The sequence below is a fragment of the Mastacembelus armatus genome, chromosome 13, assembly GCF_900324485.2.
Source record: "Mastacembelus armatus chromosome 13, fMasArm1.2, whole genome shotgun sequence".
NCBI lineage: Eukaryota > Metazoa > Chordata > Actinopteri > Synbranchiformes > Mastacembelidae > Mastacembelus > Mastacembelus armatus.
In genome coordinates, this window is record NC_046645.1 from 16,967,567 (window position 1) to 16,994,749 (window position 27,183).

General features: G+C 39.2%; 1 protein-coding gene across 3 annotated transcripts in view; it reads right to left on the reverse strand.

Moving 5' to 3' along the window:
* Window positions 1–27,183, reverse strand: part of bcas3 (BCAS3 microtubule associated cell migration factor) — a 316,301-nt gene that overhangs the window by 239,099 nt on the left and 50,019 nt on the right. For all 3 annotated transcript variants that reach the window (XM_026328270.1, XM_026328260.1, XM_026328252.1), the window contains exon 13: window positions 22,581–22,674. In XM_026328270.1, the coding sequence (XP_026184055.1) occupies window positions 22,581–22,674 (94 nt within the window). The remainder of the gene's footprint in view (window positions 1–22,580; window positions 22,675–27,183) is intronic.

Sequence of the window (27,183 nt, forward strand, 5' to 3'; positions counted from 1 at the left end):
ATCCATAACAGTATACAGTATAGATTGACTTTAAAATGCAAAGCTTGTTCCCTAGAATTTTATGAGCTTTGCCAAACCAAGTGTGAAGAAGTGTAATCCATTTGCTCATCAAATCAGCAACTCAGCCATCTACCTATCATCTCTACCACTTAAAGGGTCAAAGGGGACTAGAGCCAATCCCAGCTGACACTGGATGAGAGGTGGGGTGCACCCTGGGCAGATCACCAGCCTATCACGGGGCTGACACAAAAACATATATGCACCTATGGAAATTTAGAGTCACCAATCAATCTAACCTGCATGTGTTCAGACTGTGGGAGGAAGTGAGAGTACCCAGAGAAAACCCACACAGACACGTGGAGAACATGCAAACTCCACACAGAAAGGCAAACAGTAACTTCTTGCTGAGAGGTAGCAGATCTCTGCTGCTGACTCACCGAATAAAGATTTACAAATTGTAAATAATTGTAATAATTGTAAGATGTCATTTCAAAGGATTTTTTTTTTATTATTATTTACCACTTTCTGTAAAAATATTATTTTAGTACATAAATGCAGTAACAGATAAAGATATAAACTGTGCCGATGTGTTTAAATGCTGTTACTGGTACAAAGTCGAGGCAAGCAAAATGTTTAAGTAGTACTTCAGTCCAGCAGTTCCTATGAAGGCAGCCAATACTACCAACTGTGCAGGACACATGCTAGACAGCATGACAGAATTACTGTGCTTTTAAAACAAACAAACCAGCCCATTAAAACAAAGCCAGCTATCATTTATCGTTGTCATAAAATGCAGCCTTCCCTTACATGATAGCTCAGTCTGGTTAAATGCGTGTGCTTCTTTAGGCTTAGACAAGTTGATGAGTGTCTGTAAAAGAGACAATCTATGTATTCATATATCCATGTATGGTTATGAGTGTGTGTGCACATCAAGATTTGCTGAAACACTGAACCACAGCTCAGCACAAGTGTAACTCCCAGTGACAGCCCATTCATATGGTCCTGTTTTATTTGAAGCTTGTCAAATTCATGAAAGTATAGGCCCTCACCATAAACAACATGCTCAACAAACCACACCAGAACAAACCCAGATCTGAACTGGCTCAGCTAGAAAAAACAGAGCACTGCTTTTCAAGTGCAGCCCAAATCCATCCCCAAAAACCTTCTTAGATGTTACAGACAAACCCAATTGCAGCAAGACAAAATGTCCAAAGTGTTTTTAACAGAAACAGAAAATTACTGATAGAGCATAAGATTAAAAAAAAAAAAAAAAATCCAAATCTCTTTCTTTTCCAGGACTCTCAGATATAAATGATATTAAGGTAACTAGTAACTTTCTCCTGACTTTTTCCTCATGGAATCTTTTATGTAGAGACTGCAGTAGGTTTTAATTAGTGGCCAGGCGTTATTGGGTGGCATGTCAAATGTGAAAAGAAGAGACTGGAATGGCATGAGATTAAAAGGATTCAGCAACACGTGCGAGGGAGATGGAAAACACTCTGTCATTGGAAAAGAAAATACAAGTGTGCTACAAAATTTTGCACATTAATTCACACAAAGTTGAGTGGTTTCTTTTTTAAGGCTGGTGTATGACTGGAGAACAGTTTAATTTAAGGATGTGGGGTGAGAGAGGTACAGAACAGATGAGCAATGGGGTTGTGCAGATTATCAGAGGGAGAGGGAGGAAAGCAGAAGAGAAGCCAAATGAAGTGTGCATTAAGACAGTGGTTAGCTATTCATGCTGTATCAGAGCGACCAGAAAGCCAGAGAGCTAAGGCCCAGGGCCTGTAAACTCTTGAAAACCCACGCCCCAAACGAGGTGCCAAGCCACAAGAAGCATTTGCGTCAACTGGGAATACAGAGAAAAAGGGACGGGGCCCTTCTAATTATAGAGTCTGGAAACGGAAGCGCGGGGTGATTAGGAATTGAGGCGCTGTGGTCTGTTTATCTGGGAGCTTCCTCTCACTCTCAAAACCTCTCTCTCCCCCACACTCCACTCTTTCTTTCTTCCTTTTCTCTCTGTTTTGGATGGACCCCACCCACCCAGTGGCTGTAGGATCTGGCCACTGGGTTTCTGACAGATTAAATGCTGTATTCTGGCCAAGGCCGGCCTTTCTCTTCTGCTGATGGTAGAGTCTAGGCTCCAAAAAAGTAACAGCTTAGGAAGGCTGGAGAGCTTTGTGAGCATGAGTGCCCGAGGACTGGGGCTTTTGTGGCCTTGTTGAAATACAGAGGCCCTCGCCGAGAGGCGTCAGTCGGTTAGCCCGCGGAAAAGCCAAATTAAAAAGTAGCTGAGCCACTCGGTGGGTGAAAAGAGAGGCTTTTGGGGAAACCAGACGCTGGCCGGAGCAGGGTTTGACACATCCTATTTATAACACCTCATCCCAGGGGTTACAGTGTTATTTACGATGTTTTAGTACCAAAATCACTGGCATATGCACTAAGACATGGTAGGGAAGACCTCTAATTTGCCATGTGCGTGAGACATGCATCCATATGGGACATGAGGGAAGCAATATAATCATTTACATAAATATCTGCTTTTGCTTTGTGTTTTTTTTTTTCTCCCATTTTTGTTTAGTTTAACTGCAGGGTTTACTGTCCCATCTCTGACCATGCAAACAGAAAACATCTGTTCAATCCCATTAATACTGGGGTGATGTTTCATTTACAAAGTGGTTGGGCTAGCTTTATTCTTGACTAAGGCAGATGGGACAAGGGACTGGGAGAAAGACAAGAAAAGAAAAGAAAAAAAGAAAAAAATGTAGAGAACAACAAAGAGGGTGGTGATTTCCCTACTTAGCAAACAAAAGGCCACAACAAAACAAATCTACGTTTTAATTATCAACATGAGGCTCAATAAATAACTAAATAAATAAATCAATAAAATCATAACCATGTGGCTAGCATAAACCGAAAAAGAGTTCCTGAGGAATTCGGATAGCTTTCGCGTTACCAGGATGCATAAAATTAGGAATAAATGAACCCAAAGCACAAATGAAAAGCTATCGATCATAAGACGAGGCTTTATCTTCAGAGTTTCCAATTTGGGGTTAACGACTCACTGTGTTCCTGTATGTACTTACACATATACTGAAACAATACACTACCACTATACACCATTGACCACTTAGTACTGACCAAGCCAGTTTCATCTACTGTTAACGTATAAAATATATGTGTAACCTATTGATTTCAGACCAGTTAGTCGTTAGGCATAATACTATGAGCTCAGCCCTGAACATATGTCAAATGTTCACAGTAACACAAAGTTAACTTGGTTAACTCTAAGACCCTGAACAGATCTTGGAGCAAAGTGTCAGAAAGAGGAGTAGTAATCTAGCAATGCACATGAAAAAGGTGCAAATTCACTGATTAACACTAGCAGTCATAAAAGCATGAAATGTTCAAGTGGTAACACCCAATCTACCCTTCTTGGATATTTTAAGAAGAAAAATTAAAGCAAATGAGAAAAACCATTAAAACTTTAAGCATATTTAAAAGAGGGACACTAATTGCAACCACGTATGTACACACATACACACACACACATATATATGTGTGTGTGTGTGTGTGTATGTTACGACCCTGGACCATAACATTTATATATATAAAAGATTAGACAAAGGGAAGACCCCTAGACAAGGGTTACAAGTTTACCAGCTGATAGCAGTGGATCCTATCAATTTTCATCACTAACAAAAGACCAAAAGACATCAATTTTATTAACTTTTATAATAAGCTCTATATTTAGGAGTTCACTTTAACCCTGTACTGGATACTAGATTGTTTTGGAAAAGTTTAACCTCCCATCACTCAAAAAGAGACAGCACTGGGGAGACCAATAACCTTTAAATGCAGTTAATTCCCTATGGAAGAAAAAAAGGTCTTAGATGAGATGACATAGTCCTATAGTTTTATTACTCCAATTACTCCATTGTCTGCTTTATTATGTCCTTACATTCAATGAAAGCTTTTCTTCCCTCATCCTTGTATTCAGCAAGTATTTTCTTAATTCTTAAAAAGAAAAAAGAAAAAAAAAACAGAATTGTACATCCCCATATTACCTGATTAGTTTAATAAATTTGCAGAATTCTTGACATGCTGTTATTAAGCCAGACCAGATAGGAGGTATTTAAAACTGAATCTCTATTAGACAGTAGTGGAAAGTCACTTAGTAGATAGTGACTATTACTATTACTCAAGTACTGCACTGGGGTCTAATAAGGGTGTTTTGGGATCCTGGACAAGTTTTGACATGCCCTGACATTTGTTCTTTTTTCAGTTGCTTTTCAACATATTAATGGCTAAAGTCTGATAACACTGTTATCAGCACAAACTGGGCCACAATAATATGTGAGCAGCATGTTTGTACATGATTGTAATGCAACCTCAAGGAGGCACAATCCAGTGTCTTCATGTGCTGGTCCCTAGTCCGGGTAAATGCAGAGGGTTGTGTCACGAAGGGCATCCGATGTAAAATTTAAGCCAAATCAAACATTAGAATCACAAATATGACTTCCATACCGGATCAGTCATGGCCCGGGTTAACAACGACCGCCACAGGTGTTGCTGACCTACAGGGTGCCAGTGGAAATTGGACTACTATTGGTCGAAGAAGGAGAGGAGGAAGGCGTGTTTGTAGGTAACGAGAGAAGAGGAAGGGCAGGAGTGTAGGTCTTAGAGTAGGGATTTTGTCAGGGAAAACTAGAGAGTTGGCTGATATGTTGGATAGAAGGTGGATATCTTGTGTGTTCAGGAGACCAGGTGGAAAGGTAGCAAGGCTTATAGATTAGGAGCAGGGTTCAAGCTGTTTTATCATGGTGTGGATGGAAAGAGGAATGGAGTAGGAGTTATCCTGAAGGAGGATTTTGCTAGAAATGTTCTGAAGGTGAAGAGAGTGCCAGATAGGGTGATGAGTCTGAAGCTGGAAGTTGAAGGTGTGATATTGAATGTTTTCAGTGGTTATGCGCCACAGGTAGGATGTGAGTTAGAAGAGAAGGAGAAATTCTGGAGGGAGATGGACAAGGTGATTCAGTGTATCCCTAGTGGTGAGAGAGTGGTGATTGGGGCAGACTTCAACGGACATGTTGGTGAGGGAAACAGAGGTGATGAGGAAATGATGGGTAAGTTTGGTATGCAGGACAGGAATGCAGAAAGACAGATGGTGGTAGACTTTGCAGAAAGGATGGAAATGGCTGTAGTGAACACATTTTCCAGAAAAGTATAGGGGGACATATAAGAGTGGAGGTAGGAGCAAACAAGTTGATTACATCTTATGCAGATGTTTTATCCTGAAACAGATCAGTGACTGCAAAGTAGTGGTTGGGGAGAGTGTAGCCAAACAGCATAGGATGGTGGTGTGTAGGATGACTCTGGTGGTGAGAAAGATAAAGAGGACAAGGGCAGAGCAGAGGACCAAGTGGTGGAAGTTGAAAAAAGAACAGTGTTGTGTGGCTTTCAGGGAGGAGCTGAAACCGGCTCTGGGAGGTCAGTAGGTTCTTCCAGATGACTGGACAGCTACAGCTAAAGTAATCAGGGAGACAGGTAGGAGGGTACTTGGTGTGTCATCTGGAAAGAGGAAAGCAGATAAGGAGACTTGGTGGTGGAATGAGGAAGTTCAAGAGTGTGTTAAGAGGAAAAGGTCAGCTAAGAAGAAGTGGGACACAGAGGACAGAAGTGAACAGACGAGTACAGGGAGATGCAGCGTAAGGTGAAGGTAGAGGTGGAAAAGGCCAAACAAAGGGCGTATGAGGATTTGTATGATAGGTTGGACACTAAGGAGGGAGAGGTGGATTTGTACAGGTTGGTGAGGCAGAGAGACAGAGATGGGAAGGATATGCAGCAGGTTAGGGTGATTAAGGACAGGGATGGAAATATGTTGACAGGTGCCACAAGTGTGATGGAAAGATGGAAGGACTACTTTGAAGAGTTGATGAATGAGGAAATGTTAGAGAGCACAGAGTAGAAGAGGTGAATGTTTGTGGAGCAGGAAGTAGCAAAGATCAGTAAGGATGAAGTGAGGAAGGCGTTGAAGAGGATGAAGAGTGGAGATATGGAAGTGTCTAGGAGAGGTGGCAGTAGAGTTTTTGACTGGGCTACTTAACAAGATATTGGAGAGTGAGACCTGGACCTGAGGAATGGAGGAGAAGTGTACTGGTGCCCATTTTTAAGAACAAGGGAGATGTGCAGAGTTGTGGAAACTACAGAGGAATAAAGCTGATGAGTCACACAATGAAGTTATGGGAAAGAGTAGTGGAGGATAGGCTGAGGTCAGAAGTGAGCATTTGTGAGCAGCAATATGGTTTCATGCCAAGAAAGAGTACCACAGATGCAATATTTGCTTTGAGAATGCTGATGGAGAAGTACAGAGAAGGCCAGAAGGAGCTGCATTGTGTCTTTGTAGATTTGGAAAAAGCTTATGACAGGGTGCCGAGAGAGGAGCTGTGGTTTTGAATGAGGAAGTCTGGAGTGGCAGAGAAGTATGCTTGAGTGGTGCATGACATGTATGAGAGCTGTAAGACAGTGGTGAGGTGTGCTGTAGGTGTGAAAGAGGAGTTCAAGGTGGAGGTGTGACTGCACCAAAAATTGGCTTTGAGCCCCTTCTTGTTTGCTGTGGTGATGGACAGGTGATGTTGTTGACCATGATTTTTGCAGATGACATTGTCATCTGTAGTGAGAGCAGGGAGCAGGTAGAGGAAACTCTAGAGAGGTGGAGGTTTGCTCTGGAAAGGAGAGGAATGAAGGTTACCTGCAGTAAAATAGAGTACATGTGTGTAAATGAGAGGGACTCAAGTAGAACGGTGAGGTTACAGGGAGTAGAGGTGAAGAAGGTGAAGGATTTTAAGTGCTTAGGGTCAACAGTCCAGAGCAACGGAGAGTGTGGAAAAGAAGTGAAGAGATGTGTGCAAGCAGGTTGGAACAGGTGGAAGAAAGTGTCAGGTGTGATGTGTGACAAAAGAGTGTCAGCAAGAATGAAAGGAAAGGTGGACAAGACAGTGGTGAGGACAGCAATGTTGTATGATTTAGAGACAGTGGCACTGAGAAAAAGACAGAAGGCAGAGCTGGAGGTAGCAGAGCTGAAGATGTTGAGGTTCTCTCTGGGAGTGACGAGGATGGATAGGATCAGGAATGAGTACATCAGAGGGACAGCTCATGTTAGATGTTTTGGAGAAAAAGCCAGGGGTGAGCTCCTTTAAACATGCTATTGTGGAACCAAACTTAAAAAATCTAGCCTGGAACCAACAGAACGAAAGAACGTTAGGCCAATATCTAAGCTCCCTTTTTTGGGAGCTGTCAGCTTGCAACTGGTTCAAAATTCTGCTGCAAGGTTATTGACTCGCAGCAACAGAAGAGAACATATTCTAAAATCTCTCCATTGGCTTCCAATGGTTCAACTTCAAAATTCTAGTCCTGGCATTCAGAGCCTTAGATGGACAGGCTCCTCCCTATATTTCTGCCTTGATCCGACCCTACAGTTCTGCTCGCAGTCTGAGATGTGCGGGACAGAATCTGCTGATGGTCCCTCGCACTTGTTTCAAGACCCACGGAGACAGATCTTTTCAAGCTTGTGCTCCCAGGGGTTCCCTCTGGAATGAACGCCCTCTTTCCCTGTGCTCGTTGGGCTCTGTAGATGCTTTTAGAAAACAACTCAAAACATTCTTTTTTTAATCAAGCATTTCAGCCAAAATAGGCTCAGGGTTGTTATGACTGACTGTACCTTGTTATGATGTGTATTTCATAATGTTTCTATATTTTATTATGTCTATTATATGTGAAGCACCTTGTGACAGCTGTCTGAGAAAGGTGCTACATAAATACATTTTACTTACTTACTATTTCAATTTGTCTACATTTTAGAGCTAAATATTGTAATGTTTACTCACCATCATCTGTTTGATGACTTTAGATAGCAGTACTTGCCAGAATGAGATTTTTAATAGAAAACGCTTTATATAGACTTTATATGGGAAATTCACAAGCTACCCAGCAGTATGTAAAGTACTTCAAATTATGATATTATAAGATAGTTAACATTTAAATGTGAAGATATCCAGCACACACCAGGGACGTCTATATCATCTAATAAATGCACTGTGGAAACATGAGCATCAGTGGGATGGGGCAGGTGAGGCAGGTGGCTCTAGGTGGTGTTGGTGTCATGTGTGTATGTGTGTGCAGGTATGTGAATGTATGGCATAATTGGAACTAATATTTTGGTTATTTCCTGCTTTCTCGTAGGTGGAGAGCCTCCAGAACACTATGGAGGGTGAGTGACAGCAAGACAGAGAGAGAGAGAGAGAGAGAGACAATAGACTGGCTGGAAAGCCAAATAAAGCACCATTGCAGAGGGTTCTCTGCCATCCCGACACATGGACACAGATTGGTCCCATGCACATCATAAAATTGTGAGCAATGCAAAGGAATACCTTGGATACTTTTAACATTTTAGTGTACATCTTCCTGTTTAGTTCTTATTCGGGTGATCCACCCATCCCCTATTTTAAATCCATTTTCTATTCCCGCTTATTCCTTAACCAGGGTCACGGGGATCTGTTGGAGCCTATCCCAGCTCTCTTTGGGTGAAAGGCAGGGGTACACCCTGGACAGGTCACCAGTCCATCACAGGGCCACATATAGACACACAACCATACACACTCACACTCACTCCTATGGGCAATTTAGAGTCACCAATCAACTTACATGTTTTTGGACTGTGGGAGGAAACCCACGCAAGCACGGGGAGAACATGCAAATTCACCACACAGAAAGGTCGGGTTGTGAACCAACAACCTTCTTGCTGTGAAGCAGTGCTAACCACTCAGCCACCATGCTGCCCCCATCCCCTATTTTAACTTGTCAAATCTTTTAAATCTTCCCAGGACACAAAATTACCCTTGGTAAATCAGTGGAAATGGTGAGAGTATATTAAACCTGCCTCACTTTCTACGTTCTTGGTATACCTCAGAGTGTGGTACTTTACGATAATTGTCAGAAATTTACAAAGGTTAAATGTCAATATTGTACTTCAAGCAATAATAAGAAGAAATAATACAAAACTGGGGAATGACAGTTGTACCAAATTCCTAAAATTTTCTAGAATCTCTAAACCTCATTCACATTCTACAGATGAAAAGGAGTACATAGGCAGGGAAGGAAGGCAGGAAGGAAGCAGAGGATGAAAGGAGGATGAAGACTGCAGAGAAAAACAGAGAAAACAACTGCTGAGGAGAAAGGGGGAAAGGTGCTTACGGTTCATTTGATGTACAGTGGGCTGAAACCAAGGGTCGTGTTTTTCTATGTGCTTCATAGACAGACCACCTGTGAGCACTTAGATATTAATAGATATGAAAAGGTGTGTGTGTGTGTGTGTGTGTGGCTAACCTAACTGAGAAACTGCTATTACTTTGATATTACTAGGCTGGAACGCCAGCTCTTTTAATAGGGCAAAACTCGCCTAGCTTTAAAGCTGTGCCGACATACAAGGAGCAAGCACCGTAGCGGTCAAGTTCACAAAGCGTGACTGTTCTCAAAGCAAAGCTCCAGGCTTGTTCTTTCATCACCTTAAGTGGAAAACACACTACTTAAATCTGTTTTTATGGAGCATTTACATATTTGCACACTCCCTGCTGGAATTGTTTTTAAAAAGCTATGCAATGGCAACAACGCAGGATTAACAGGCTACATAAGAATTCAGTTCAGTTCAGTTCCATTTTATTTCTATAGTGCCAAATCACAGTACAATCATCTTAAGGCAATTTACATAGAAACCCAACAAATCCCTTATGAGAATCCACTTAGTTACAGTGGAGTGGAAAATCTCCCTTTAAAGGTAGAAACCTCCAGCAGAACCAGGCTCAGTTTGGATGTCCATCTGCCTCGATCGTTTGGGGTGCATTAAAGAATGTGACTATATCATGAAAGGGCCTCACACTTCACCTGTTCATGCATCTAAGTGACAATCTCAGTTTGTTACTACCATGCCAAACTCCGTCATTTTTTTTTTTTTTTGGTATCTCACCTTGGAGCAAAGAGATAACCCGAGGCTTTTTGTTTTGTTTTATTTTTGTTTGTTTTAATGCCATGTTAACATCCAAAATCTCCTGATTAAGAATTTGTGACTGTGGTCAGCATTTAATCCCTTTAGTCAGTAAACAGGCAGACAGAGAGGCTTGAGAGGTAAGCTTCTTGCAGTTACACGGTCTCACAGACTTCTGTTCGCTTCTGTTGGATGGCCCATCTGATAAATTATCATAATTGTGAATCACAAAAAGTAAAGTAAACCGCAAATCTGTGTGCTGGAGGGTCTGCCATTTATGACAGGCATATTTTTTGAACAAAAAGAAGTATGCAAAATTGTTCCAAAGCTCAATGTTGACTGGCCGTTCTTCTAGTGCTACCATAAAGCAAAAAAGTCACTGTGCAAAAAATGTAAAACTAAAATGGCCATGAAAAATAGTTGTCATAAAATGTAAGTGATTGCCAGGGGATGGATCTATTTTATTTTGTAAATGTGGAATGTCACTTTAGCACCACCATGGCTGGGCCCCATTCATTACATTACAAGTTTTTTGGCCCACCACATTTTTAGGTCCATATAGCATGAGTACTAGAGTCCTCTCTCCCTGAACACAGGAATGGAATGAAATAATTGGCAGATATAAAATTTCCAAATTTTGTTTAAATGAATACATACATTGCTCATAGAAAGTGTAAGTTGGTGGGATTTGTGATTTTCAGCTGAATGTATTTACCTTTTACTTTTTCAACTTTTTTAAATAAACTATGTGATTTCACAACACTGAGCACGGCCTTAAAACCTAACACCTAACAATCCAGCAATGTTCTGGGAGCTTTTGAGAATAAACCTTTTCAGTTATACTGATCAACTATTTCTTTCTTTCAATTGCATACACACTGGAAGACTTAAATAAATCCATTCAAATTTACTATATGTTTAATCAAATGAAATTCTAAATGGAGACTTTTAGGCTCTGTTACCAATCTCTACATAGTTTCCATGGATATTATTGCCAATACAAACCAACATGTGGGAAATAAAAAAATGTAACAAACCTCTACCCCACCAAGCCACCCACCTACATACATACCATAAAGAAGTTACAAATGACCTGCTTGCTACCACACTATGTGGGCTGTGAATGACTCCACACTGCTTAGGTGTCTGTTGTGTTGGTGAATATCAGGCATCAGGGAAGCTGGAGAGAATCTTTCTCAGCCTAGTTTTCCAGAGGCCCTGACTCATATATCTTTTTTCCACTGAGGCAATTTTATGACTTGTTTGGAGCCACTTCCCAATTTTGAATGAGTTCTTTACTTTTCAACAGCCAAAGAACTGGCTCAGGGCCAGGTAAGCTGGTGCTAACTCGGCACTAACTCTGCTGGTCTACATGTAAAAACCGCTTACATCAGGAGTTGGAGGCGGGATTATCGCCAAATCCAAATATGGTATTCAGAAAAGTACAATTAGTGGGTTTTTGCAAATACTTATTTTAACAAATATGATAAAAATAATTTGTTTTCAGGAAGAAAACTGGTTTTACTGGTTTGCTGAAATAATTATAAAGTTACTTGTCTTTTGTTTTCCTGTTGGGTTAAGGTTAGAATTCAACATGTGAAGCAGAGTTTGTTTTGACTGGGAGGAGGAGATTAACCTGTGGCAGAGTAGTTGAGGAGCTAACATTAATGTTAGCTTGTTCACCCACACTCTGTGTCACACAGTTGTAGGTATCATGCTGGAAACATGGAGCAGAATTTATAACAATTCTAACAAAATAGCTGTGGCAATCTTTACATTTCGAAAACACTGACAGAGCACAGCTTGTTTGACAGGGATGCATACAGTGACAATTATGTGGCTCTGTGCTGGTTCTCTAGCCCATAGAAAAGCAAAGTAGTTCTTAGAAGGTTTGCAAGTTGAACCGGTTCTGAACTGGTTCCAGCACTAGCTCTGAATTAGCACTTAGTTCATGTTGGTGGAAGAGGTGTAACTGTCTGGCTATTTAACCTCTTCATTCATGCAAAATAATTCTGTTACAATAATTTTACATTCTTATTTTTCTCAGCTTTCTAGAATCTCTGCCAAATACACATGTAAAAATAACTTATGGCTTATGTACATAAAAATAAATAAATGTTACAATCTGGGGCAGTGGGAATATTATACTTACTCAGTTGCTATAACACTGTTGTTTTAAGAGTATTGCACATTACTATCAGGAGCAGATGATAGCTAATGTGGTGCCTTCCGCACCACCACTGTTGTGTTAGTCGACTATAGATATGGGTCCCCAGGAATTTAAAGGAGGGACCCTATCCACACAGTCTCAATTGATGTAGAGAGGAGCAGGGTCAGTTTTAAAGTCCATAATCACCTCTTTAGTTTTTAGTTTTGTTGGTGTTGAGGGACAGATTGTTTCTCATACAACACTCTGTCAGCCTCTGAACCTCTAATCCCCCTCGGTTATGAGAACCACCAAAGAAGTATTGTGTATGTGTTCTGCTGATGAAACAAGGTGATGAGCCCCACCTGACCTGTATATTAGACAGTGCTTCACTATACCTAGTTGCCAGATTGGACTGCTACCTTGGATGATAACCATAGTCTCACAACACTCTCTGTTATTCCCAGAATATCCAGATGTTCCTGGTTCCTATGTTCTATCATCTGGAAACTCACCTCAGCCGCTGCAGTTCGTTCTCCTGGTTCCTGTTCTTGTGTTTTCCTGTTCCTGTTTCCCAGTGTGTGCTACTCACCTGTTCCTCCATGTGTCCTGAATCCCGGTCTCCCAGCTCATACCACTCACTTCCCTCTCTGTGTTCCTGGATCCCTGTATGAGTGTACTCCTCTTTATGTAAGAAACTCACCTGCTCTTTGATTGCTTCCTGCATCCTCGTTCCCTAGACTCTGTATATACCTTAGTTTGAGTTACCTTCCATTTCTGTGTAGCTCTTTGTCTGCAAACTTGGGTCTAGATTCTCACTCATTCACTAAACTGTAAAAGAACAACCTGGCCACAATGGACCCAGCAGACATTGACACCAGGACAAAAGAAGATAAGCTTATTTGTGGACTATTTAGATCTCTTGGTGACATCACTCATGAGTATGACAGGGTGTTTTTGGTTTTCCGTTTCGAGTAGGTTTTTCTGAACCCACCTTGCTTTGTGACAAAGTAGCTCAAATGGTCACTTTGGTTTTCTTGGTCCATTCTTTGTTAGAAGAATGTGAGACTCTTCAAATTCCTCTCAAGACAGCCAGATCCATTTTTCTCTCCCTTAATTTCTGGTTTACCTTCTTTTCTCCATATGACACAAACCTTGCAGTCTCCCCAGTTTCTTCTTCCAAGACACAGGTCATGACTCACTAAAACGTGGCAGGAGGAATTTTGCAGTCACCCAGGATTTCATGTTTTAAAGACTGTTTTTCAGGTAAGTTAGTTTGTTGAGGGTGTTTGGATCTTGGGGGAGATTGATCTGTTTTGGCCATATAACAATAAATAGAAAGGTTGTGTTTTTAGATAAAATGATATAATTGGAGCATATAAATTGAGAACAGGACTGCACCAAGTAGAGAACCTTCAGGAACACCAAGATGGAAGCTAAAGATGTGACTGTCAAGCTTAACCCTCAGGGGTCAACGAACATGCTGGTGTGTTTTGTGGCAGCTTCTCCTATTAACGCCGAAACAAACTTAAAATTACTCCATCGGTTTTGATCGTACAGATAAAAGCAATATATCATTCAAATCGGTAAAGGGGCTAGTTTTAGTTGTATATACTCATAATAACAAAATGCTGTGGTTTTGTTAAATAAAGAAAGTAGGCAGGGTGCGCTTTCTGTCTTCTCTGTCTCTGTCATGTCTCTTCACAGACACGCAAATAAAACAACCAGAATCTCAGCGAATACTGACCTCATAAAACTAAGAAATATATGGCTAGAAAGCTTGAAATGTTTTCTTTTAAATGAAACAATTCAAGTGAAAAACAAATCATCACTTTTTATTTAGTCCGTATGAACCTAAGATGAAGTACGTTTTCTCCTGTCTCACCTCATTACAGCTAATTTGATACCGCCTCGGACTGAGCACACTGTTCATATGGAAATAATCTGAGGTGAACCAGGTAATTCTGCGCACGCCCCCGAGAAATGACATAAAACGTCAAACTTCTTCATGGAATTTACTCTCTTTTTTCTGTGCGTTTGGATGATGGCACGTTACGCAGGTGAAGAATCTCTTTGTATGTTCCACACAGAGACGGAGAGTTTACTTTCTCCTCAGAGTAAAAACACGACTCAAATGACGAACGTTTGGATCCGCATTGTATTTTATTGTGTTGCAGTAATCCCCTCTTAGCCACATTGACTGAAAGGCTCATTATGTGGTTCTTTGTGCGGGTCTTTGAGTGCGTCTTTTGTCTTCTCAGGTAAATCACATGACTATTCATGGATTATCTGTATAATATTTGAAAACCTCTGATGTCATTATTTTATATTTATTTTTTCTGTCCAAAATATGCACCAACATTGCACTGAGCCATCTAATCGTAGAAATCATAGAAATATAAATTACAACAATTCAGTGTGTAATTAACATACATTTTGTCTTGTAGTTCTGAAAAAAAAAGAAATTTAATATTTGATTTGAGTGCAAATTACGCATCATGTTGGTTTGCGTGTGATGTCTTAAAAAAAAGGAATTTAGAAAATTTCACCAAGTGTTAACATGATATATCTTCAGAGAAAAGCTGGAACAAGATTATACAACAACACAGATTATATAGAATAAATCGTAGAGGTAAATTGGTTGGTTGATTTATTGGCCAATTTTTGCCATTTCTAAAATAATCAGAATCGGCCACCAGCTGAGCCTAGTGTTGTTGTGTCTCTTGTGTTAATCAAATTGCCATTCTACCATGTCAGTGGATGTTTCAAAGTGGAGGATAACTAATTTTTGGAAGAGTGAATAGAAAAACATCATGGGAGAAAAATAAAATTCTTATTTTTCAAAGCCCGATACATTTAATTAACTAGATATGGAACGTTACTTTTAGACAGAAAATGTGAATTATCTCAAGTTAGTTTGGAACGGTAATGTTACTGATAGCAAGCTTTCAATCAGCTGTAGCTTACTTTATAAAAGAAAATCAGCCTTAAAAAATCCATGCTAATAAATGCCTCTTTTTTCCCCTGTAACTTATGCTACAATTTGATGAGATATTCTGGGTTTATGCTGTTCAACATATGTGAATGATCAATAAGACAATGTCTACAGCTCCTGTAGCTAAGTTCCAGGAGCTAGAGTAAGTCTGGGAAGTATACTGTATAAAGTTTGGCCAAAAAAATGTGACTTGGCAGTATGAATAGATACTTGAATAGACACATTGGTTTATGTATGAATGTGTCTTCAAAAACACTATGCAGCTTCTAATAGTGACACTATGGAAATGGATAAATGGGGTTTGAATGGGTGCTCTTACTGGAGAATCTAGACACATCTGAACAGGCAACAGCAGAAGGATGGCTGGAGTGACAGGGATTTGGTTGGCGGGTCGAGTGGCTTTCACCTGGGAACAGCACTTCCAAATGGCTAGGTATTCACAAAGCAGTCAAGCAGTATTTCAAGGACTGTGATTGGTTGATCAAAAACTTATCTGTAAAGGTCTTAAAATGCGTTCTTTGTGAAAACAGAATAAATAATAATACAATGCACAGTGAAATCATAAAATGTTTGTATTATGAAATTGTATAATCATGAATGCAATTAAAACAGCCAAATGTTGAAAATGTGTCTACTAATTTACATGCAGTAGTTACTATATGTAAGTGCTTACATTTATTTACCATACTGATTTTATTACTTGTAATCATTTGAGATTGATGGGAGCAAAATGGCTCACCATCTACTAATTTACATGATTGTAGGACAGTCTGTTTAAGTTGCACTTTTGAAAAGCATGTAGCCAACAATCCTGGTACAGAAGGAAGTAAAAGAACAAGAAAACCAAATTGGACAGAAGAGACTGGCAAACCAGAAGATTTCTGTGTCTCTATATGAGGCTGTGAAAGCGTTTCAATAGTTTGTGCGATCACTCTGCTGATGGAAGGTTTTGACAGACACAAGTCATTACTACTGCACTGTTGCATTTTTCCATTTGCCAAATTCTTCAGTGTTGTAATCACTTTCATTTCTGGCATTATTACATTACTACATTGGGTGGGAGATGTGAGTGCGTCTCTAATAAATTCGACAACAAACATTATCCCATCACGATCCAATCTGTAGCATTTAATTAATCATTGTTTAATAATCACTGTTTGGAGAATATTTCTTCTTTCAGCCATTTTCTCCTCTGCTAAAGAAACTCTTAAGCCTCTTAAAAGTCCTCCTCTCTACTCTTAACAATTTTTACCTTAGGAGCTGTTTTTACGGCTAAGATGTTTTGTGAATGTTTTTTTTACTAAGATTTAGTACTAAATTTAAGGAGAAAACATCCTAATTCTAAGAATTTTCTTAGAATTTGTCACTAGGAGCAACTTTTAGGCTTAGGTTGCTTTGTGAATACTTGCCAAGGAGTATACTTTGAAGGGCTTCAAGATATTCCCCAATTCTGATTAATTACACAGTACAAAACCAAATGATGCTCACAGGTAAATCCATACAGTATCACAAGGGATGGTCAATATAAGGTTTTAAGCAAAGTCTTTCTATCTTTGCCAGAACATATCATGCCAGCAATGGATACTACTAACTTTTACAAAATTAGAATCACAACTACTGTGATTGTGGCACCAATCTCAGTTTTGACATTCTTCAACAAAGATGGTCACTAAAAACTAAGATATTATGGTTCCTATTACCATTTTCATTATGATCACCCAACATTACAATTGTAATGGCAAATTTTGAGAAAAAGGAAAATCCCAATTTTGGCCCCAATAAAAACATTGAAAAGTAGATGTTGTAAATCACATCAGAGCCAGCTATGAGGCCTAATTACCATGTTGGTGTGAAGACACAGCTCAATCCATGTTAAATGTGTGGTTATAAATGTGTGGCCAAGTGAAGCCACTTATGTGTGGGAATTCACCCCCCACCCTCCCACGTCCCCCAGGGTTCAACATGTGCATACAGGCTTTTTCGTAGACAGCCTGGTTTCCTTCACACATCAGTAAGATGGAGCGACAGAGTTATTACACCACAGAGAGCTGCCTTCACGGCACAGCTGCTTCAATGGTCAGGCTCAATGGGCCAGGCTATTCATTAGACGGGCTTGTTACTAAACCAAGGATATGGTTTATGGGACAGTTCTGTGTGGGGAGAGATTTTGTCTTGATTCATCTGCCATTACCCCTGGCTTTGAAGGGATATTCAAAACCTCCATATTCAGAACATTTAGGCAGCTCCACAAAAATCAAGTTTTGATTCTGTGGAAGCTGTGGAAAATTTTAGTTTTATGAGACATAGTTAATTAAATGTTATTAAAGAGATTATTCACAGCACAAGAGTGGAAGTATAACTACACCTAGTTTAAATACAATTTATTCAAATAATTCATGGTCAAAGTATAAGCTTCAAGATAGCTGACTAAGTTTTACTTCTGCAGAGATCAGGGGCCATATTTATAAAGATTCTTAGAATCCTCTCAGAGAGCTCGTGATTTAGCTTTAAAACTTTTACAGCAGTCTTTTTAAGAGTGATTCAGGATTGATCTTAAAGCAAGGAAAACACAAAAGCTCTTATCTCAATGAGGGGATGAGGCTGACCCCATTGCTAGGTATGACACCCAACCATCTGAAGACTGTGATTGGTTGTGTAAAAACAAAACAAAACAAAAAAAAACACGCCTTTAGACACAAAAAAGCGCATTAAATATTATGAGAATTTACTTCGAAATAGGCCTATTTTAGAAAGTTTAACCTAATCACACAAACAATCTATTTAAATGTAACTGGAGAAACATTGCCCTGCTGTTTGCAGTCCACAATGAAAACAACTTGAAACTTAATACTGTGGTAGCTTTTTCTATTTACTTAAAACTTTCCACTAGCACTACTTGGCTCGAATCGACTCAATTCGACTCGAGGATGAAATAAGGGATAGTCCCTGATAGCAGGAACTTTTTTAGTGCCTCCTTGGCCGAGGTTCCAAGCAAGCTGAGCCGATACTAAAATGTCAACAGACTGCAGGCCACCAATTGGACAGGGAGTGACGTCACTTGAAGAGACATGAGCACTGTGTGACCGCGTCGGCGAGAATCAAAAACATTTTTAAAAACAAGCAACAGCAACCGTTTGTTTTTCCATATTCATCATCTTTAGCGAGACAGATTGCTAATACTACTCGCAAAACAACATTGTGGTCCTACGAGGAGGTGCGGCTGTTTCAGTTTCCGCCACCATGCTATGACGGCCCCACTCCATCCAAAAGGTACATCTTCTCTTCCGGAAGCCATTCATTGACTGTAATCACTATTTTTATGAGGCAAGTATTTGCTGAGATTCTGGTTGTTTTATTTACATGTCTGTGAAGAGAGATGACAGAAACAGAGAAGACAGAGAGCGCACCCCGTCTGCTTTCTTTATTTAACAAAAGCACAACGTTTTGTTGTTATGAGTGTATACAAATAAAACTAGACTCTTTACAGATTTGAATGATATATTGCTCTTATCTGTACAATCAAAACTGACGGAGTAATTCAAGTTTGTTTCGGCGTTATCATGAGAAGATGCCACAAAATGCCCCGTCGCATTCATCGACCCCTGAGGGTTACGTAAATAGGCTAGTTTAATAACGGTATACTGTTTTTGCAGATGTCTGCTGGAGTAAGTGCTAAAGTTAGCATATATCGTAATGCTAGGTCTTAGCTAGGTAGCTAGTTAGCTAGCGTGGTTAAAGGTAACGTTAGCTAAGTCTCCCATCCTGTTAACTTCTTTGCTTTAGTTCAGTGACAGTCTTACTGCTGCTGCACAAGGTCTCATAAATGTGCTAACACAAAATGTGCAGCAGCCTCAACACCAGAGTCAATGCTCAGGGTTTGTACTCATCACTCCTGCTGTTCATGCAGCCGCTGCTGTATCCCTGCTCCAGCAGACCCCTGACGAAATTAATGTAACATTATAAGCTGCTTAAAAGCTAACGTTAAGTTCACACCAGCTCAATCCTGTGTGGAAATAAATGAGATAGAAACAGACTTATTTGCAGTTTGGAAGCTCCAACTGAATTCATACTGTCTACATTCATGTTAGGCAGTAAAAGTCATCTATACTAAGCCATTTTATCATGTAAAGGAACTACACTACTGTCTGTAAGTAATTTTAGATATTCATAATAGCATTTCTCCATGTCAAACTTGTACTTTAAATAGTCAGAATGAAAAAGATATCCACGATAACATTTTTACTCGTAGAAAGTGTATTTTGACAATGTTTAGAGCATAGTAGTTAGAGGGAACAGCAAGGCATGAGCTGTACTGTCGTTAATATGCTAATTATAAGCAGAACCACATCCCTTAGCATCTCACTCAGAGCCCTCCCCTCCAAGCCAAGCAAGACAGAAATCCAAACTAAAAAAAAATTGAAATCAAAAATCTGAAAATTGAAAAACACTGACATTGACTGAAAATCAACACATCATGGAAAAAACAAAAACTGCAAATACTTTCGGTATTAATACTTTTTTCAGCACAAATGCTTCAATGCCATTTGTTTTCAGTGCCAAGTGTTTTTTTTTTTTTTCACTGCCAAACATTGTCACTGTTCTCGCTCCATAAATAAAGGCATGAGAAATCTGAAGTGTTTGTGTTTTATCAGCTTAAGCACATCGTGTTCATCAATTGTTGACATGAATGAAGATCAGATCACATTATATTACAAATTAATTTGGAAAACCAGTTCATTTCAAGGGGTTTACATAATTTTTCTTGCCACCGTACCTCTTCACAAAAATGCAAGTCTCTTTTTAAGCAACTGAGCACAGAAATGCTATTAAGTAACTATAAAACTGGTGGGACAAAAACAGGATTGGAAAAGGAAAATATGCTCACAAAAAATGAAGCCTTTATGATGATATAACAAAATATGATACACTGTAAAGTAACCTATCATAGCACATAGAGTAGTTACAATTAGCTACACCCTACCCACTGAAATACTGCTCAGAAATTAGCATATCAAAAATAATGACAACTATATAACTATTGTAATATTTTTAGTTTTTTTTACATTTTTTTTCTTATACTATAATTTTATCTGTGTAAAATGTTAAATGAAGAACATCAACTTGTAATTAATACACAATACATTACATTGTGATGTTATGACAATGTCTCCTAATACTTCTCCCACCACTGCATGTAACACAATCTTTAGAGTACAACTAAAGAAAGAGTTTTGACATAATAAAATACAGAGGGTGGTGCTTTGCATGATTATTGGATCAATCACCCCATCTAGTGACAGTTACAATCAAAAGAAATGCACTAGGCATTGGACAATATCTATTCCATCAAAATGAGTGTATTTTGACCTCTGCATTATACCTAATAATCAAGCCGAGGATCGTTAGGGACGAGTGAAATGGACAAGACTTCAAAGAAAACAAGCACACACACTGCAGCTGTTAAAGAGAGGGCTTTGCCATTGCACTTCATCTTTTCCCTCTAATTACACCACTAGGAATAGATCCACTGAAGCACCACATAGCGCCAGCCACCACACCAAGAACTAACGGCCACCAGTCCACCCTCTATAGAGCTTCCAACACACACAATCCACTGGGGTTTCTTACATAACTCTACCCAGCCAAAACATCTGGGCTTTCCAGGCTCTGTTTGAGTCATATCATTGTTTTCTTCAAGTCTATATTTCTAGTGCTTGCCATATTAAGCTTGACCACTCTGAATAGAATCTCACTAGGGCAAGGAAGATAGCTGATTAAAACCCACTAACCCTAACCCACTGAAAGTCTTTCAGAAACCAGTGCCCCACTCAATATGAATTTATGGGACACTCCAAACAGGCAGTTTGGAAATGAAAATGAATAAAAGAATAAAAAAAATATGAAAGTAGTCATTTATTCGCAATTGTGGAAGAGTGGTATCATCCCTATCTCATTCAGCACCCCAACTACAATGAAAAGAAAACAGGTAATCTGATTTATTCATTTATTTATTTATTTGGCTACACTTCTGGTGCTGGTTTTAGTTGTAATTTAAATATTTATTAGTGTTTGGATTAGTGTGCCATTTGGAAAATGTCTGTCGACAGGATGTACCAGTACAATGAAACTAAATACTAGGTGTGAAGAATATATATAAACCCCACTTGATTGCCAAAGGGAACAAGGTTAATGTCACTAGTGACACAACGACCCACAATTGTTAATATTAAACCAACAAAGACGCCTTGGAAAATATTGCAATACTGATTTTTCATGTAACACTATTCATTTTCTTTTAGGCTCTATTTTGGTCAACACCAGCAACCTTGTTTAGCAGTTTGATTTTGTTCACCAGCAAATTGTGCATCCTTGGACAGTCAGGTTTGTACAAGAAAGACTTAAACTCAGAAGATATCCTATTAAACCAAATATATAAGGCTGAGTTATGCTACAGCATCTTCGACAGCTGTACACATCACCTTAGTTGTTAAGCAATGTTTAGTTCCCTACCAAACTGCCGACAATTGGTAAATATCAGAATGTCTCTTTTGTTATTAAAAATGATTGAAAGAAACCTTTCTGAGCTGTTTTTCAGTGTTTTAATGTACTTCTGAGCAGATTTTGTGTTGTTAGTCATACTAAGCTAGGTTGTGTTTGATATTTGATTTTTAGTGAGATGACAAGATGGGGTCTAGACAACCATGTCTCGTGTGTCATTCTCTGCATTATATTAAATGGAGGATTCTTGGGGGTTGGGGGTCATGGGGTGAAAGGCATCTCTCAACAGCTCTTTTATTAACTAGACATACAACACACACAGTATAAACACACTAACATACACACTGAAGGAGGAACAGGGACATACACAAGCTAAGACATCCCACACACAGACTAAACCAAGGTAGCCTGCTCACACTTACAAAGCATCTAATATCCCTTTTTTTTTTTGAGGGGGGGGGTGAGTTCTGCATTCCTAAGAAAGTGAGAAAATAGGTATCTGAGTGAAATACACCCTATACTGCCGAGGCAGATAGCCACCCAAACAGTTTTGCTTGAGGTGTCTTTTGTTAAAGGGAGTTTTTACTCCAACTACTTGCTCATAAGGGATTTGTTTGGCTTCTAGGTGAAATCCCTTGATATGATTATTTATTTGTGATTCAGTACTATATAAATTAAATATACCTGACCCTCTCTCATAATGTAATTAGACTGCATCAAACAGACAGAACTGTTCAGAGATATTCTTCACAGAGACCAAAAATCTAAATTTGAATACTTGTTTCAGTTTCAGTCTATGACTTAATTGAAAGGAAATGTAATCTTTCTATCTTCCAAACTTGCATGGAGTGCTCTAGCTCCTTTCTTGTGTTTCTGTGATTGACTGTATGACTGTGACTTACCACTGGGGTTGAATTGCATACAGGATATGGGTTTGTCATGAGCTGGGAAATGAGCCACCACTCCTTCTCCGTCAGAGTCCTCACTCACCAAGACCTGTTACACACACACACACACACACACATTTATATATATATATATATATACACATATATATACAAAACAAAATCTATATTATTTTCGAACAGTGAGAACATAAAATCCTATCCTATTAATCATAAAAAAAGAGGCGTTCCCATCCTCAAAGACTTCTCTTCACAATTTGGTGTGCTGTCATATCAGTGAAATAGCTAGGTTTTTCCAGACTTAGTTTTCTCGCGTCTGAATATGCCTGTTACGGTTCTGCCAGGAGTTTCCCCTGGCAATCACCACAATCCGTCTCACCTGTTCCCTAGTCTCTCACCTGCACCTCGTCTGCACTCTCCCTCCAGTATATATGGACTTCCCTCACTCCTACTCTCTGTCTGATCTCAGTTACATTTCCATGGACGCATCATTCCTGTTTTCCTGATTCCTGTGGCTTCTGTACCTACTTGAATAAAGATATTCATTATGTACCTCGTTCCTGTATCTGAGGGCGTTCGTAACAATGCCATTGCCCTCTTGTGGATAGAAAATATTTAGCATATTACCTGATAGGCAGCATGGAAACAAATCTTATTCTGTATAACAAAAACATGAATCATTCAAATCTGAGCCACATTTTATTGTTATTTATTGCTTGTGCTTCAGTAAGAACTGAGAACAGTGTGGATGAGGTATAGTCTAACAATGGAAATAAGAATATGGACAAATTAAGTACTATTTGTACTCTAAAGTAAAAGGCTTTTTGTGAAGAAAAGAAATCAGAAATAATCCTAGAGATGAGGCAACTTTGTGTATGAGTTTTTGTATTTCAGAATTTTGCATTAATAATGCCAGGAAGGCTGGATGAGTAGTTTTTAGAGAGGCTGTTTCTTGTTTGAATTTGTTCCTACTTAAAATAAAGGGCTTTATCTCAGAATAAAAGCAAGAAAATATGCAGGAAAAGAGAAAACATGAGGAACAGAAAGAAAGGAAGAGGCTGGTGACATGAAACAGATCACTTTTATTATGGTGCAGGCAGACAATGTTGTTCTGTGAGGGAATCCTGCTGGAGCCTCTTAAAGCAAGAGTGTCCTCTAGAGAACTGTGCTCTTTACACAGGGGAGCATGTGTGTGCCTGTGTGTTATCAAGCTGCTGTTCCAAATAAGGAATTTCAAAGCTGAGAAAAAATGGAAATATCCCAGAGAGCCACACTGACACAGGAACTCACCTGTATCAAATCCCAGCCTATTGCAATTTCTCCAAAAATCACACCCAAACCTCCATCTTAATTCACTGTCTACTACTTCCCCTTCCTACTCGTTCCTTCACCCTCCATTTCTCCTCTGCTCTAGGCTTCCCTCTCTCTGGCTGCTCGCCCCAGTCAATGTTTATGTCCAGTGTACGGTTACAGTGTGTCGGCTTATGACAGAGTGCAGGCCTGCTTCTGAAGGCTTAGGTCCAGCTTATAAGACAACACACTGGCTACAGGGCAGCTATAGTCAGTCAATGAGTAAGAGAGAAGGAGCAAGTATGTGTGTGGTGACTACATCACTGACAAACTGGAGTATGAATGATAACACGCCTCATTAAAAATGTGACAGCTACTGCAGTGTGATTAATCATGGTTTATTGTGGCTGAGGAGAATTAAGGGCATAAAAGCTTTTAGCATTTTTTTAGATGTTAAGGGAGACTCTTTTGAAGGCAACTGACATAGTTTAACTTATGACCAGGTTGTCCAGGATGCTTGGAACATCCTGCTAAGTATCTGAAACAACTGGTGCTCATCGAAAGGCAAAGGCTGGCCAAAGCAATTACTGATTTGATTTAGTTTTTTCTTGTTAAACAGATAAACATTATTCATAGGCCTATTTCTGGTAGCATCCTCACTTTATTTTACCTTACTCTAGTATTGTAAGGGCCTGATTTACTAAGTTCCCAATCTTGCGGGTGAAAGCCAACCATTTTTTTCCTGAAAATATTTTAATTATTTACAATCAAAATAAATATGTCTTCAGTGGAAAACATGAAAAACATTTTATTTTATGTGCAGTAGGTTCATCAGATGTTCTAATTCAATTTTTCCATTGCCATTTCTTTGTCTCCTCCTCCTGGCTGCAATAACAGCAGCCATCTGTGCACATTGTAACATGGGGTTGATTAGCACCACCCAGAGGTGGACTTACCATAAGGCGAAGGTAGGTCAGCTAGGGCCCCGAACTACCAGGGCCCCATAATTTATGGTTAAGGTATTTTTTATCACTTAAAACTAATCTTGTATTTCCTTGAATTTCCTTGACCTTCTAAAATTGCGTCTGAATGTCAATTCGTGACACGTGTTGCAGATGTTTTTCAGTGATGCAGTTGCAGTGTCTAATATAGACATATAGATATAGACATATAAATACACAGCGTTGTCTGTCTATATGAGATAGACAATGGTGTGTAAAGGAAAAGCGAGCATTTATACACTTTGTAAGGGTTTTTAAAAGCGTGATGAGTTCCTGTATTTTATTTATTTATTTTTTTCTTATAGAATTGTGGAAACTGATGTACAACTAATGTTGTAATATGTGTCTGGATCTCTGTATTAATAACACTACCAATAATTCTTAATACATTTCAAAAAACAAATTTCACATTTTCCAAATGTTGATATTCCTTATATATTCAAGAAAACATTTTTACACACATCCTGAATAGATCCGACTTAAAAGCAGCTGTTTTTCCCCGCCCACTGTTGCGGCTGCCTGTTCTTGCCTACAATCCAGCCGAGGCGCAGTTCATCTCCAACACACCTACAGTTAGAACCATGAAACGGAGCTACCGAAGTGGTGTGGAAAAAAAGAGAAAACGAGAGCAAAAAGTAGCATCTTTGGTAAAGGTCACATCATATTTCAGAGACAAAAGAGAAGAAAATGAGGAAAGACATGAAAATAATATCAGAAGAAAATATAGGGATGACATGGAAGAAACAGGCTGTGTCCGAATGTCCACCCCACTCCCTAACCCCTCAATCACTATATAGTGGAACACTACATAGTGCACTGCATAGTGCACTATGTAGTGGACTATATACTTCCTATTTCCTATACTTCCTATACTTCACTTCCTATTTCAAACTGTAATTATTTTTATTATTTTAATAATTTTGTGGTAAATATGTATTTGTCTCATCCCGAATGTTTTCTTAAAAGGTGTACCTTAACCATCTGCTCATAATTTTCAGCTACACTCTTGAATCTATATTTATAACTTTCAGGCATTTCTGCCATTTTTTCATCCACGCAATGCATGACGGTCTATTCTGCCCGTTTAGTGACCATCGTTGCTCACTACTTTTTTACAATGCATTGTGGGAAATTTTGAGAGAATTACTTTTCAGTTACTAGCGATTTGGACATCACTACAAAATGGCATAGGGTGGACAATCGAACACAGCCACAGTCTAGAACATGAGAAAAAAGATTCAAGAAAGAGAAAGTAAACGGTTAAAGAAGAGTAGGAGTAATACAAGGGTTCCATATTGCTATGTGAGGTCGAAGAAGTTTATGTGAGGTTGAAGAAGTTTAAGTGAGAAGAAGTTAAAGGCATGACTAAAAAGCTCTGGATGTGGAGGGCACCATACCAATGTTCACCTTGGGCCCCCAAATTGCTAGGTCCACCACTGGCACTACCTCTTCAGATGTTTAAACAGCAGACACAACCGTGTCAGCAAAATTACATTCAGAATTGGTCAATCTCATTGCATGTCCTACATTAACCGATTTGAAAGTGTGGTTGTTAAAATATGCAACAAATCTAAGTCACACCTTCCAGCAGTCTGATCAGATGAATGCAAATGAATCTCAGCTTATCAGAGCCACAACAAAAAGGCAAGCCTAGACATCACTGTATCTGTTTCCCACCAAAAGACATAGACAAAAGACCAGAGAAGCAAAATCCCAAGAATAAATTGGTGCCAATTTAATCTTTGGTGAGTGTGTGTGCATTATATTCTGCACATAAATGGTCCAGCAGTTGGAAATGTACAATAACCAGGCTAGCAGAAATAAGCAGATGTAAAGATGTTAGAGCGCTAGCCAGTAAAGCTGGCACTTGAAACAAGGATGATCCCATGGTTACAATTGTTTAAATACCATGCAAATTCCAGACTAGTGTGTGTTAGAGAGAGAGGGCTACGAAGTTTACAAGATCGTATTCTGTTTTGTTGTACAATTCAATAGTCATAGTGGACAGGAAGGCTAGGACTTATATGTCTTTATAGGGAAGATGCATCTAAAATGACCTGAAACTGAACTGAAAATATAAACTATAGATCCAAACGTTAATTATTAATATGGTACTAACAACCATTCTAATGTGAATCTCAGTCTCTTTTCTGGACGAATGGACAGCAGTTATATAAAACTATATATTCTTTCATTCAGGGTTTTGATGATGATTGCTGTATATCACAATGCTCCAGAATCCCCCATACACAGCACAATTGCCAGTATTAAACTCTGAGAGTGTTAATTTAACACTAAAAAGTGTTTGT